General features: G+C 38.4%; 1 protein-coding gene across 1 annotated transcript in view; it reads right to left on the bottom strand.

Annotated features, from left to right (window-relative positions):
• LOC121856686 (neural cell adhesion molecule 1-like) overlaps positions 1–14,108 on the bottom strand; it is a 39,458-nt gene extending 25,350 nt beyond the window's left edge. The window contains exon 1 of the mRNA XM_042352373.1: positions 13,960–14,108. Within this exon, the coding sequence (XP_042208307.1) occupies positions 13,960–14,108 (149 nt within the window). The remainder of the gene's footprint in view (positions 1–13,959) is intronic.
• Positions 14,109–16,327: the final 2,219 nt, after the last annotated feature.

The raw sequence follows: 16,327 nt of genomic DNA, 5'->3' as shown, positions 1-16,327 counted from the left end.
AAACTCTGAGTAATAACTTAAAAACTAACTGCGTCATAACTTAAAGACCAACTCTGTGTCATAACTTAAAGACCAACTCTGTGTCATAACTTAAAGACCAACTCTGTGTCATAACTTAAAGACCAACTCTGTGTCATAACTTAAAGACCAACTCTGTGTCATAACTTAAAGACCAACTCTGCGTCATAACTTAAAGACTAACTGCGTCATAACTTAAAGACTAACTGCGTCATAACTTAAAAAAGACAAACTCCGCGTCATAACCTACAGGTCAACTCAACAAGAAAATGACTCAAATTACGGTCATAGATCTTAAGCCTAATAATCATAAAGTAATTTCACGCCTCAAAAATTTTTGAAACATATTAGTGCTTTTTTTCTCTTCAGAATATCATTATTAAATACATAACTCAAGGAAAAAACTGTAGGCATTTGCTCTAAATTAGTCATAACACTAACAAAGGAATCGACGACTAGTATTTGCAATTGGTCATAATATTTACATTGGCTCATGGTATTAAATTCATATATAAGGTATCACGTGGCAGGTCATTTCTCTACACCCTATCCACAGTTATCAAAGGTGTATGTCAAAAGTTAATTAATGACTACGAGTATATTCTCTTTTCATCTTAGTATGTCTAATTTTTTAATAATATTTAATTCTGGAAATAAAATCGTCATCTGTTAGTCTGTTGGGTAAGTGTTGTTGGCTTTGATGTATGCTTGGGGCTGGAGAGAGAGAGAGAGAGAGAGAGAGAGAGAGAGAGATGTTCTTGCTTATTCACCCGGTGGGAGGGGAGGTGTTGGTAGGATAGAGGAAATTTGACGTCGGATCCCTTGAGAAACCGAATTAGGTGTGTGTGTGTGTGTGTGTGTGTGTGTGTGTGTGTGTGTGTGTGTGTGTGTCAGTGTCAGTTGTGGGGAGCATCACCCTGGTGGCGTCCGCGTTGCCAGGGGGTAAGAACAAAATTTATCAGGTTATTACATACAGCTTGACGTCATCAGAGAGAGAGTTTTCCCAAATTTAAAGGCCATGAAAGAAGTTAAATGAGTGTGTTTATAAACTTTCCCGGATAGTTTCGGTTAAAGTTTTGTTCCTCGCTAATATGAGAGAAAAGTTTACGAAATCTGGGTAGTGGTGGTAGTCATTTGTTATAACCAACGCACTCGCTTTCTGTGTACAGGTGAATTAATTATAAACTGTGCCTCCAGAGTTACGAGCTAAACCATTATGATATTGATTGCCTTTTAGAAAAGAGTTTGAGTGTAATAAGACGCCAGTCAGTATGACTCTAGATCTCTAAATACTAATTCGGTCATTATAAAGGAATTCATTTCTCCCAAGGGACAAAATAGATCATTTGTAATCAAGTGCAGCAAACACATATTTTCTTGCCTGCAATCAATGTAATTCTAGCTAGGATTCTGAGGAGAGTAAGCCACACCCACACGGCCACACACTCAGTGCTTCACCCTTATAGCCACACCCTCAAGGCCACACCCTCGAAGCCACACCCTCGGAGCTACACCCTCACAGGCACATCCTCACAGCCACACCCTAGGAGCCACTCCCTTGTAGCTACACCCTCGTAGCCACACCATGGTGCTCTGGTCGCTCAGGGATTCACCAAATATTCTGTTTTTTCCAATTTCCCGCTGCCAGGTTTTTATTGACAAAATTTTGCATATCTGTGATGGGTTACATCTACAATTTTTCCAACCAAATACACAAAAATCTAACCCTTTATTCTGGGACGTTTCGGACACGTCGGCGCCCACAGGAATATTTGGCCACAGTGCCGCTACCAGCATCTGTTATATTAAAAATAATAATTTCCCTCGAATCTCGCATACAAAAATTTACATTTAGTGAATATTTCAAGTTTTACAAGCAAACAATTCTGGCTAGTGTTACCACTTGTCTAATGCTCGTAAAACTGATATAAACCTTTATTTATATGTATATGTATATATATATATACATATATATATATATATATATATATATATATATATATATATATATATATATATATATATATATATATATATATATATATATATATATATATATATATATATATGTGTGTGTGTGTGTGAATATACAAGAAGCGAGCACTGTATTCATTCGGCCGCCGTATCCTCTCTCTCTCTCTCTCTCTCTCTCTCTCTCTCTCTCTCTCTCTCTCTCTCTCTCTCTCACACACAATGGTTGTCTTGCATGAGGCAGGGTAGGTGGCCGGAATCAAGATAAACGCAGTCTCTCCTTCACTCACTGTCATCATACATTCCTTTTAGGTGCCGCACCACACGTGATGTGTTGTGTCTCCTGCACAATAAACACATGATGAGACAACCATCACACCGACTACCATGAACTACACTATAACATTATTAACGAACCTTTATCACGGAACAGAATATGAATGGAAAACAAATAATGAATAAAGGAACAAGAGTAACTAGAGTGAGTGAGTGAGTGCGGACTGGTTTTCATAAAGGTCACTTATACTGAGAAGAAACACCATTAGATATGCTTCAGAAACATACGTAAGGAAGACTCACCAAACGCCACGAATTAGATTAATTACCTTCCATCAATACTAAATCACGTATTCACATTTAATTGCTTCTTAACAAGTCTTTCAACCTAACTAAACTCGATTTCAAGAGTTTCAAATTAACGAGGTTGACCTGACGAGAGTAATAATGAGGCTATTTACCTTAGCAATTAGCGAGTAGTTCTTTAAAGATCAAAACCTCATTTCAACTCGTTCAAGAGCGGAACATTATGTACCAAAGCTCAGAAGGTGACGGCTTTAATTACCGGACCCAGAAGTAGACCTTAACCTAATCTAACTTAACCTAATTTAATTTACAGTAACATCAAAATAATCTAACCTAACTTAATTTAACTTAACCTAACCAAACATCAACTTAACCTAATTTAAGCTAACCTAACTTAAGGTAACCTAACCTATCATAACCAAAATCAAATTCAACATTAACCTAACCTAACATAACCTAACCTAACCAAACTTCGATATTAATGAGAATAATCTAGGTACGTAAGCCTTTAGATCTATAACAGGTAAGAAATATTAAGTCTACCTTCTCTCAGCATTCCCCCACAGCCAAGACACCAGACCAAAATTTTTACAAACGTCTTAAAGTAACGAAAAAAAAACACACAAACACAAACAGGTGAGCAATTAATTAAGAAGTTGTTAGGAAAGTTGTCACGTGTTAATTAATGAGATGTAATAGCCTTATATCGTATGGTCTCTTGGGTGAAAGTTTGTGAGTTGGGAAATTAATGGTTTTCATTGTCTCATTATTATTCAGGGATTATTCATGGCAGCTTAGATGTGTGTGTGTGTGTGTGTGTGTGTGTGTGAGAGAGAGAGAGAGAGAGAGGAAAACCCAAAATTCACCATAAAATATTTTGGGAAGAGCAAATATCATATACCTGCGTAGGAAACAGAAGAATATAAATAACAACAACAACAATCTTTACTACAGATAAACAAGACTGAATGACCAAATACCAAACTTGTTACTGTGTTATCGTAGACTGGTCGTAGCGGAGAGGAATTGGTTAAAAAAAAAAGTTACCCTCAGTCAAAAGTCATGATAGATGTACAAAGATTTGATTGACTCACGTAAAAATAAAAATGGAAAAAATGAATATTATCCGCCTGGTTGTCGAACATTTTTTTTGGGAAGGTGAAGCAGTGAGGGTAGGTGAGTTATGGGGCACCTGGGAGATGAGTACACCTGAGGGATGATGGAGGAGTGTTGGTTGGTGACGGTGTAGGGGTGAGGGTGTAAGAGGGTCAGGGTGTAGAAGGTCAGGGTGTAAGAGGTCAGGGTGTAGAATGTCAGGGTGTAAGAGGTCAGGGTGTAGGGGTGAGGGTGTAAGAGGTGAGGTGTGGGAGGGAGGGTGTAGGAGGTCAGGGTGTAAGAGGTCAGGTCAGGGGTGTAAGAGGTCAGGGTTGTAGAAGGTCAAGGTGTAGGAGGTGAGGGTGTAAGGGGTGAAGGTGTAGTGGGTGAGGGTGTAGTGGGTGAGGGTGTAGTGGGTGAGGGTGTAGGAGGTCAGGGAGTAGGGGCAGGTCATGCTCTCTGTCGGCCGGTTGCATAGGTTGGTTGCCTGACCATACAAAATTTGACAGTCTCCCCCCGTCCCATTTTTCATGATTTCATAATCACAATTGTCTGTCGAATGCCCGGCAGCCTTGTTTCATGGCCGGCTGACTGTGTTGTGCTTTGCGAGTGAGTGCTGACGATACCAGCAGTGGGGGTGGAAAATTGTGTAAGCTATGTATTTCATATTGCAATTTGGTATGTCTTTTTTTTTTCTTTATGCTTGTCTGTTTCGACACATTGCTCTCTCTCTCTCTCTCTCTCTCTCTCTCTCTCTCTCTCTCTCTCTCTCTCTCTCTCTCTCTCTTTATTCTCATGCCTGTTTGTATTGTACAGTCTACCCAACAATATTGTTAGATAAAACATTGAAACAAACTGAAGCACTATACAACATGATATTTTTGCTTATGTTAGTACCCCCTGACACTTGCTTGTTAATGATGTAACTCTTCAGGAAAAGGTAAAAGTTGTTTATAAGCAGCGAGAGTATTACTTTCTTCTGCCTGCACTATTATGCTATGTATTACGATTTTGTTTTTGCGTTTGACATTGTAAACTTAATCCCATATATTTCAGCCAATAGTTTTACGCTAAGGAGATTCTAATGGCGGCGGCAAGGGGTGATAAAAGCTCGGTCCGTTGTCTCTGCATAAAGGGATTAGTTGCTACTTGATGCTTGTCGTTACCTTTCTTTCACAAAACATAAAGTAAAGTAGTTGTAATATCGTTGTTCTTAGTAGTAGTAGTAGTAGTAGTAGTAGTAGTATTAGCAGTAGTATTAGTAGTATTGTGATTGTTGTTGTTCCTGTTTTTGTTGTTGTTATTATTTTTGTTCGTTTAGATATGAACGTATGAAGTCAAATATTCAAATAAATTAAATCTCTTCAACAAACTCACTCTACTTCAGTTTCAAAGGTCGACAAGAAATCAAAACAGGTACGGTAGTAATTAATTCCCTATATATATATATAAAACAGCATTATAAAAGCAGGATTCATCTGGTTCTCTATTGTACACGAGTGAGAGAGGTCTTATGTCGTACAGTACAGCCAACACCGGAGGCACTGTTGGCTGTTGTTATCCTTGCCAGAACTTACGAATATTAACCCCGTGTTAGGGTATGAATAAGGGGAGCAGCGGCGCAGTTGATACATCATTCGCCTCTTGTCCTTAGAATTGCTGTTTCACCCCAAGGGCACCCACGGTTCACCCAACTGTGAATGACTAATTAATCTTAATAGCTGGAAGGAAGTTTTGGGGAAGTAGGCTCTTTTTATTCTATACTTTATCGACACTAGCACCAAAGGCGTTAGGTCTACAGTTTTACTCACATACTATAAATATTACCCATAATAATCGTGTAAATGTGTATAGAAGATATTACCAAGGACGAATTATTACTTTACCAATACAATGCGTCGTTCCAATAGATAAATCATTCAGAGTATAATATCTCTCAGTCCTGCCCTGGGTCACGATGCAGCCCACAGTCCAGAGATTATCAGAGATGTTTAATATATTCATACATTTTCATATTAGATTTCAAGAAGCTCCTCACATATGGTTGTTGTTTAGAGAGAGCCAATGACACTAGTGGTAGATAATGTTTACTAAAAGGTGACGATAACGAACCGATTACATCTTCCTTTCAGTGAGTTACCGATTTTCACTTTATCGGTCATCGGTCTTGGGAGAAATTATAACCGTCGTTTAACTTTTCTCGGTGAAATTAATCAGACTGATATCACTAATGTGGCAGTTCATTCAGGTTGTTCGACGATTGATGGCACTTAATCCATCCATCTCCTCTCTGTTATCTTGTCAATTCTTAGTTGATGGCCAATGATATCGTCTTACCATCCATTAAGACTCGATGTCATAATGGATGGTTTCATATTATCTTCTGGTTACTTCGTGTTGTTTTGAGGCCATTTATCTTTTTCCTTTTTCGAGCATCTATATATTACCTAATGGAGTGTGTGTGTGTGTGTGTGTGTGTGTGTGTGTGTGTGTGTGTGTGTGAAAAAATGGTGTTGGTTAATGCAACAGTGTTTATATATGTATGTATGTATGTGTCTCTGTTATCGGTGTATATCTCTGATATCGGTGTATATATCTGTTATCGGTGTATACGTCTCTGTTCTGTTATCGGTGTATATATCTGTTATCAGTGTATACCTCCGTTATCGGTGTATATATCTGTTATCGGTGTATGTCTCTATTATCGGTGTATATGCCTGTTATCGGTGTATATATCCGTTATCGGTGTATACACAGGATAAATAAGACTCAAATAAATGGAGTTAATAAATAGTTATAATAAAACTCGGGCGATAATAAACTAAACTGTTGAAAGTTTCCATTGACATTACACTGATTACTCCGGGTGTACATTTTAAGTGGTCCTATTGTACATTTTAAGTGGTCCTATTGTACATATTAAGTGGTCCTATTGTACATTTTAAGTGGTCTTATTGTACAATTTAAGTGGTCCTATTGTACATTTTAAGTGAACATTTTGAACCTTTTAAAGTTACTGCACTGTACATTTTTTAGGAGATAATTTGGTATATTTTAAGGTTAATATATATTTTAAGGATGCCATAAAGTACATTACGAGGTTGTTGTAAAATGCACTATAGATTTGCCATAATATATAGCAAAAGGAAGTCATATGGCACGTTTAAGTTGGCATTATATACATTTCTTATATTGCCATAATTATTTTTTGGGGAGGGGGGGGGGGGATTTAATGTATACTGTTATTAGTTGCCATAGTGTAGTGCTAATATAATCTATAATAATAAAATTGCCATAATCTACACTGGCACAAATAGATATGTAATTTAAGTAGGCAATAAACTATACACACATACGAGGATATACATTTTAATTGCCTCTCATAAGACAAATATTATACGTTGCCATTAAACTCTTCACGTTGCCATTCTCCCCAAAGTAGGGTTGGTTACCAGCTTCGTTGCCATGGCAGGTCTCATAGGACATGGGTGTTTACATACAACCTTATCAGGGCGTCTCAACCACCTAATGAATAACAGAGTGAAGGTAATTAATCCTAGGCCATCCACCCTAAGTCACAACAGATAACAAGAGTCTTTTGGGGGGAAGTGACTCACACCCTTCACGACCCCTGTATGTCCTGTTTGAGAGACAGACAGACAGATAGACAGACAGACAGACAGGCTCGGAAAGAGAGAGAGAGAGAGAGAGAGAGCCCAATGACTTCACATTAAAAATCGATGGTTTTCCAGGTCTGGGCTGTGGGGGAAGGCGGTGGTGGTGGTGATGCCAGTGGCGGTGGATGGTGGTGGTAGTGGTATTGATAGTGGTATTGATAGTGGTATTGGTATTAGTGGTGGTGGTAGTGGTTGTGGTGGTGGTGGTGGTGATGGTGGTGTTGATGCCAGCGGCGGTGGATGGTGGTGGTAGTGGTAGTGTTGGTGGTGGATGATGGTGATGATGCTGGTGGTTGATGCCAGTGACGGTGGATGATGGTGGTGGTGATGTCAGTGTTGGTAGCGGTGGTGGTGGTGGTGGTGGATGGTGGTAATGGTAATGACAGTGGTGATGGTGATGGTGGTGGTGGTGGGGGGGATTCGTGTGCAGGAGACCATGAAGCGGAATACATTAAACTGACATCAACTGGAATTATAAGCAAATTATCTGGGGCGTGTTGTGATGAAGATGATGAGAGAGATACGTTTTGATTTAGTACAATACACATTAGCCCCATTACCCCTACCACAAAAAATGCAAATTTATTCCAAGTTATACAATTTATTTTACACATTATATTCCTATGATAAAACTCATCATTCACAAACACTGTACATTCACAATGGCATATCTGAAATGATACTTTTCAGCGTACAGCCCGTTACAATCTGTCATTTATTCCATCATCAATTTTAATTAATACTACTCAATATAATTTTGTTTCATAGCTGTCATATCCTGCATATTTGAAATTAATTATTGATATTAGTTTCATATCATTAACATACTCGTATATCACATTTTTTTTTTGTTTTTTTTTGCAATATCTATATCGGACCAGTAGAAATGCCATGATGTACTGTCCTATTTGTACTGTTGTAATGTGACTCTTGTAGTACATTTATTAAAGTTTTGAAAAAAACTTTACTAATAGTTTAAGAGGATACAAAGTTACAAATGAATAGTGTAAAAATAACTTAATTTTTTCTACTGGTGATCACGTAGCCCAGAGCCTCGTCATACAGTAACTAAGAGATGACAGAATTAATTAATGTTTATAGGAAAAAAAATAAAGAATTTGTAATCATGAAATATAACATCTATCGTCTGTAAAACACACCAGAGATAGGTAAATAAATAGTAGAGTTTAAATATGATTTGCTGGAATATTAGAGACATCCTACATCATACAGACACTAGACATCTCCTTCTTACACCTTAATAAGACTTTTCAGGTCTGTTTTGTTGTGGATCAGTAAACATTCCCTCCTGCTGGCGGGTCTGACATCTTTCTCTCCTGGAAGACAAATTAAAGTCTCTATTTGTAAGCCGAGTCATTCATGTCATTTAAAAAGGAGATATACTCAGTTACATTTAGAATTTACCCCACAATAGACATGCCAGGGAGTGAAGGCTCTGCTTGGAGTCCAGTAATTAATCGTCTTCTGTGACATTTATCGCTGACATTATTCATGATTACTCCGGGTGCTTGAGAGATGTCGCCAGCGTGTGTGTGTGTATTATCCCTTTTACCGGAGTTTAGTTATACCCAAATAGACTAATTATCTCTATTTGTTATACCATTTGTTACTCTCAAGGTTCTTCAGCAATGATTGGTACTTGCTGCAACATTATTTTCTTTATGACTTCCGTGATGGTCTTTGTATCTCAGAGTTAACGTCTTATCTACAGAGTTTATGAGTCAGGTGAGTAGAGTCGGTAGTGGTGTACAGACTTCCTGGTTCTGATAGCTTTGCGTTACCTGATGGTCTTTGTATCTCAGAGTTAACGTCTTATCTACAGAGTTTATGAGTCAGGTGAGTAGAGTCGGTAGTGGTGTACAGACTTCCTGGTTCTGATAGCTTTGCGTTACCTGCAACAAGTGAACACCCCCTGTGTTACTAGTCGCAGGTAAATTAGAAAGAAGATAAGTGATTTGGTGTGGTCTCGTGTGTGTTGGTGTGTGTGTACTTCATATTTCAGTGGCCATTACTCTCACCCTGTTGTTACCTTTGACCGTAATTGTCTAAATAAAAGAACATTTAGGCCAGCTAGGTCTCGGGTGACAGCAACAATCGATGCAAACTCTTAATCACTCCTGCAACTTGTAATATATATTTTCCACCTTACAGTTCTCTCACTTTGTAATTACATATTTCAAGTCTTGGCAACAAAGGCTAAGAAAGGGGTTGTGCCAATACGTGACCCGGGTTTAACTTCTTCACCGCTGAGTTACGCCGCTATTGACATTCACTGACCTTTAGTAAAAAACTCAATCCAAAAATATTACCTTCACCTTTAATGGAATGCATAAAATACGTCGACGTTAATTTCCTTTGCTTTTAGCTCTATGTACCAAGGAAATTTATGTAATAGTGGCGCTGACTTGGAAATGGGATATTCACCGTCACAGTCGCTGGGTTTGTTGCCGCTGCCACGCCGACCGAGTCAAAGCAAACCTGGAAATAAGGACAGAAAGCAAGACACCGGGAAACATTTCTAATGAGAGACTCAGGAACTTTTGATTTTTCCAACTTCGCTTAGAACTTGGAGGACTCGCCAAGGACTACAAGAACCCGCCTAGGACTTGGAGGACCCACCAAGGATTTGAAGGACTCGCCTAGGAATTGAAGGACATAAGATGACCCAACTAGCTTCAATATACCTCCCATCATTGAGTATGAGAGAGAGGCAGCCAGTAACAGCGTCACGGGGAATTACTGCCTTACCTCCGACCTGAGTCATTTATAATTTACAATCTAGCACAGTCTAATTTAGGTTACGTTACACTATGTTTGCATTGAGAGCTCATATACATCTAACATACTCGTATACCCACACCGGTCGCGCCTTCCCCGACACACAGGCAAACATAACATTTCTGGGTATTTTTTTTCCTTTTCATTTCTGGGTAAAGATTTAGACAGACAAGAGCGTCCACAACCCTCGCTGGGGTAATATTTCCCCGGGGAACAATGAGCCGTGACACTGGGGGAGGGAAATAATTCCTGGTGGCCGGGTACTAAGGCCACATACTTGACTTACAGGGGACACGAGGGTGAAGGTAGGTAGTGTATTGTGATGAAATATGTTATATATACTGCCTCTTGATGTTGCTGGGTGCGCGCGCGCTTGTGTGTGCGTGTGCGTGTTTGTGTGTGTACGTTAACCCTAAGAGAACAATGTCAAATACTTTTACCAATGTATAATTATTTTTTTCCAATCAGTAGTCCTTTAAGCCTACCAACACAATAGCGAAAACTAGAATTAAGAAAAACAGCCCTTAATCCCACTAAGGCTAAAATCTATAATCCCTTATCAAGTTTTATTTCCAATGACCTTCATCCATAAGAGTATCCTAATCATGTTACTGACGCGTCTCTGATAACTCTGACCTTTAAATCCCATCTATCTACAGTATCTCTCCCAGAATTACGAGACAAAATACGAAATGAAGATTTAATCCATCGATCTGTTGAAGTCTCTACTTGGGCCGCCAGTGACCTTTATATCTGAAAAACTTAAGAAAATTCATCGACCTTTTAGACAGGTACTATTCTATTCCTCACCTGTCTCCTATTTCTGCTTTTACTAGTACGAATACTTTTACCATTAATAGTATTGACTGCTATTAGTACTAAAGATACTATTATTATTATTATTATTATTATTATTATTATTATTATTATTATTATTATTATTATTATTATTATTATTATTATTATTATTATTATTATTATTATTATTATTATTATTATTATTATTATTATTATTATTATTATTATTACTTCTGCTACTACAACTACCGACACTGAAACTACTACTACTCCTACTACTACTACTACTACTACTACTACTACTACTACTACTACTACTACTACTATACTTCTATTATCACACCTCAATAAACTGTAGATAATATCCCCAGAATATTTTATACCCACATCGATAAAATACAATATCGTTTTAATGTTCTTGACGAGTATTTCAATTTATCACCGATATATTCAGAATAAACACGTTATTATGTGGAATTTTCGAATTAAGTAATTTTATCTTGCACTCTATAAATTATAACGTACACGTAATTACAATATAATTTTCGTGTGGCCATATTTTTTGTGAGTGGATATTGCACTCTATGACAGTTACTCATAAAAAATACACCCAATGGAAAGAAAAATGATCAGCCAATCACAATTCAGAACTGCATTAAAACTGGAGATATCATCAATATAGAGAATCAACAATGGCCTGCCAATAGTTGAGGATACATTACCTAGATGGCGCTGACAAACACGCATCACAAAACCCTACTTCATATCTTTGTTTATTTACTGATTGTTGAATTTTTATAAGCATATGGATGGTAATTTTTCCCTATAAACTCGCATCATATATTATGTTCGTAGGATATTTACAACCAGGATAAGTAATAAATGGAGTAATTTATTCCAATACAGTAGTAAATATGTCCGGGCTAAGCATTCAAGGTTAATTAGCATACATGATTTGAGGTCTAGAGTACAGGTAATGATTTATGGTATAGAGTACAGGTAATGATTTATGGTATAGAGTACAGGTAATGATTTATGGTCTAGAGTACAGGTAAAGATTTATGTTATAGAGTACAGGTAATGATTTATGGTATAGAGTACAGATAATGATTTTTGGTATAGAGTACAGATAATGATTTATGGTATAGAGTACAGTTACAAATTTAATGGTATAGAGTACAGTTACAAATTTAATGGTATAGAGGTACAGTAATCGGTACCATGTGTTGACGGTACCATGTGTTGACGTCTTTATCATAATTTCAGTGTACCAGAGCTTAATAAGTTTTACAAGTTTAATTAAGCTTGCTCCCTGTGCAGCTTCAACTTGTATGGAATATAAACAGTATATACCAGGACACGTACTATATGACCTGGACGAGGAGGAAGTTAGGCGGATATTCCCTTGGCGGATATTCATATAAACTCTTAAGTATATTCATATGAAGGATATTCCCCCCGGTTGATAGTATTTGAAGGATATTATCTTGATGGATATTTCCCTGTTATTCATGCAGTAGATATTCGTCTAGCGGGTAGATGTCTCACAGTGTTAATACATCCATCATCATCATCACCACCACCATCATCACCATCACCACCATCATCACCACCACCACTATCACTTTCTTCCACCATAACCTCATCATACATTTCATCCTATCATGAGTCAATAATAACCTTTTATGACCCACCTCCCCATTTTTTTTCGCCTGTAAATCACAAGCATCAAGTCGTATATAATGCTTTTTTTTCGTTTTTTTTCTCGCTTTTTTTTTCTCACTTTTTTGGGGGGTGGTTGTTGGGGTCGCGTGCAGATTGGTCCTTCCTCATCTCTCGTGGGGAAAATTAAGTTTTGACTTGGGAAGGACCTCGGAAATATTCTCCTTTCAACCTCCTCACCAGAGAGTCGATTTTACATTGCGTTCTTACCTGGACCACCACTATAGGCTGTGGGTTGGGGGGTCCATCCCTCCTCCCTCCCTCTCTCTCTCTCTCTCTCTCTCTCTCTCTCTCTCTCTCTCTCTCTCTCTCTCTCTCTCTCTCTCTCTCTCTCTCCTACTAACTCCAAAAACCCCACTCTCACTCTCTACCCACTCTCTCCCTCGCCCCTTCCCACTCCCCCCTCTCTCTCAGTCACCCACGCTAACTACTTCATGACTAGATATTACCCTGGCCCCCGCTGAGAGTCCTAATAATTCACTGTAGTAAAACTCAATGAGAGATCATACACTTCCCTGTACAGAAAATGTTCCTGTGACCAATGCAGCGTAATTCAGTATGTAAATGTTCATAACCTATAATCAGATGGAAAATAAATTACTTCTGGACGCTAATAGATTCGTTCTGTAACTAACCCGGGTTGGTGAATTAATCTTAGTTCCATCCTCTCTCTCTGTGTGTGTGTGTGTGTGTGTGTGTGTGTGTGTGTGTGTGTGTGTGTGGTCCACTTATAACTAACTTACTAAAGGAAATGTAACTATGTAAAGAAAAATATTTGTCTTGTTCTCATATACACATTAAAAGTTTGGTGTCGTGTTGTTAATTTTTACGTAGATTATATTGCTAATCTATTATTACTGTGTACTATGAATGAAATGAACCAATAAACGACTGAATGAATAAGTTATATGTCTCGTGAAATAATGAATAAATTAAATAAAAAATGATGAATGAATGAATGAATGAATCAATCAATCAATCAATCAATCAGTCAGTCAATCAATCAGTCAGTCAATCAATACAACCAACAGAATAGACGGGCTGTGATAGGTATATTTTTGTCTTGTTTTCCATCTCAGTAGTTGACCTCATTACCTGTAGAAGGACCTACCTGTATTTTACCCAATCATCGAGGGATATACATGTAATACATTCACCTGTACACGAATAAACCTTTAAAATGCCCACCTGTATATGGATCTATTTGTAATATACCTACCTGTAGAAGAACCTACCTGTTGACTGTTTTACCTGTATTACACCCACCTGTAGAAGAATCTACTGGTAACATACTCACCTGTAGACGGGTCTTCCTGTCGCTCCGTTGTAGATGAGGACTAAGATGGGTGTGTCGCCGGGCTGCGAGACGTCACACGGAAGACGGGCTTTTCCCCCCACAATAGTTATCACCTCCGTCACTCGACCTGCGAGAGGAAACAACGGCATATTGTCATTATCATAGTCACCCCTCTAGACCTTTCGTTTTCATCTTCCCTATCAATATTTTACACTTTATTGGAGAAAATGATAAACAATAAGGAGAAAACAAAGAAAGGAAAAGAAATGTGAAAAAGAAAAAGAAAATTAAGTATACGAGTGAAAGGTAGAAACAATATGTCAAAATAAAACTAAAAGTATTGCAGTGTTCGTTTGTCTGTACACCCGGACGCTTCTCGTTACTCCAGCTCCTGTCTCTTGACTCGCCACCCATGCCAACACCCATCATCGACTTACAGATGACGACCTTGGACCTCTTCTACACGAGTATTGAATAAAGGAATAACACCCTTAGGTTCAGAGAGAGCGAGAGCGAGAGCAAGAGCAAGAGAGCGAAAGCGAGAGCGAGAGCTAGAGCAAGAGCAAGAACGAGAGTAAGAGCGAGAGAGAGATAAAAAGAGAGAGAACGGGAGAGAAAGAGAAATTTAACACACTCAGGGAGAAGACAGTAAGAGAGAGAGAGAAAGAGAAATGCGATAATATAAACACAACATAAAATAATAATCACCTCTCAACATCCACACAGCCTTGGATACACAAAACAACTCACTTGAAACCTCTCCATTTATCATCACTGGATCGAACTACATTAATAAAAAAATATATTTACATATCCTACTGCACGATTTCAGATAGGAGACGTCTCTAATACATCAACACACATCAATAACTTATTTAATGAAATGCAATTAATAGAGCTAGAAAGAGAGATAGAGATATAGAGATAAATAAATGGATACTCGTATATACAGAGAGAGAGAGAGAGAGAGAGAGAGAGAGAGAGAGAGAGAGAGAGAGAGAGAGAGAGAGAGAGAGAGAGAGATAGAGAGAGAGAGAGATGTATTTACAAACGAATTGCCTGAAACATAGTCATCACCCTTATAAAGCCTTCAGCATATTGATTGTCACTGCATGTTGCGATATAGTCCCCAGACCGCTGTTTAAAGACCTGAACTACAGCTTGCAGCTCCGGGTTTTGGTCGTGTTGTAACCCTCAGCTCTTATGACGTTCAAAACCATCATTTATTCTCTATTAACCTGAAAGACCTTGTGATAATTCTAATAGCCTGTTATAACCTATACTATAATTTGTAGAACCTGCAGTATCCACTAATACACTCAGTAAACATTGAACATACAGTCAGGTTCTATTGTATAAACATTCAACATACAGTCAGGTTCAATTGTATAAACATTCACCAGATGGATAGTTATATTGATTAAATATTAGCCACATGGAAAGATTGTCTTGTATAAATATTAACATTCAGTCTAGCCAGTTTTTATTAGTATGGAATGCACTCACGGAACATTCACACACACACACACACACACAAAAAAAAAGCAAACATATAAAGTACATACAGACATACCTTCTTCCCCCCCACACACACACATACCTACCCACCCATACACACACATATACCCCCCACCCCTCCCCCCACACACACATAATGTATAACCCCCACCCCTCCTCCCCCCCACACACAAATACAATGGTCTCGTAATCAAAACAGCTGCCCACCATTTCAAGACGATGTGCGTGTGTGTGTGTGTGCGTGTGCGTGTGTGCGTGTGTGTGTGGAAGAGGTCGTATCTCCACCACTGAATACGTGTGTTCACGCTACCACCACAAAGAAACACGTAGCGTGACTAACAACTCTCCAACAAACAACGATTCTTTCATACTGTAACTGAATGGAGAGAGAGAGAGAGAGAGAGAGAGAGAGAGAGATCGTAATAATTTCATAATAACACTTAAAATTATTCCACAGATGTCATCCCATTACATCATTTACAGAGCCTCGGCCACTCAAACATTCCATAACACGACATTATGACATCCTTGACGTCTTTTGTTAACAATGTTGAACTAGAGATGTAAGTATAAGCTTTTTACATTATGACTTGACGTTTAGACATGTTACATAATTTATTTTTCTATGACTAAAACATGTGCGTTGTCTTATGTTTTTGCTCCTCTCTCTCTCTCTCTCTCTCTCTCTCTCTCTCTCTCTCTCTCTCTCTCTCTCTCTCTCTCTCTCTCTCTCTCTCTCTCTCTCTCTCTCTCTCTCTCTCTCTCTCTCTCTCTCTCTCTCTCTCTCTCTCTCTCTCTCTCTCTCTCTCTCAGTCGCCTGTTATTCCTCCTAACCTTTCTCTCCTCCCGT

This window comes from Homarus americanus, unplaced genomic scaffold (genome assembly GCF_018991925.1).
Source record: "Homarus americanus isolate GMGI-L3 unplaced genomic scaffold, GMGI_Hamer_2.0 scaffold32531, whole genome shotgun sequence".
Classification (NCBI taxonomy): domain Eukaryota; kingdom Metazoa; phylum Arthropoda; class Malacostraca; order Decapoda; family Nephropidae; genus Homarus; species Homarus americanus.
Note: the sequence above shows the minus strand (reverse complement) of the source record. Positions and strands in the feature narration are given on the sequence as shown.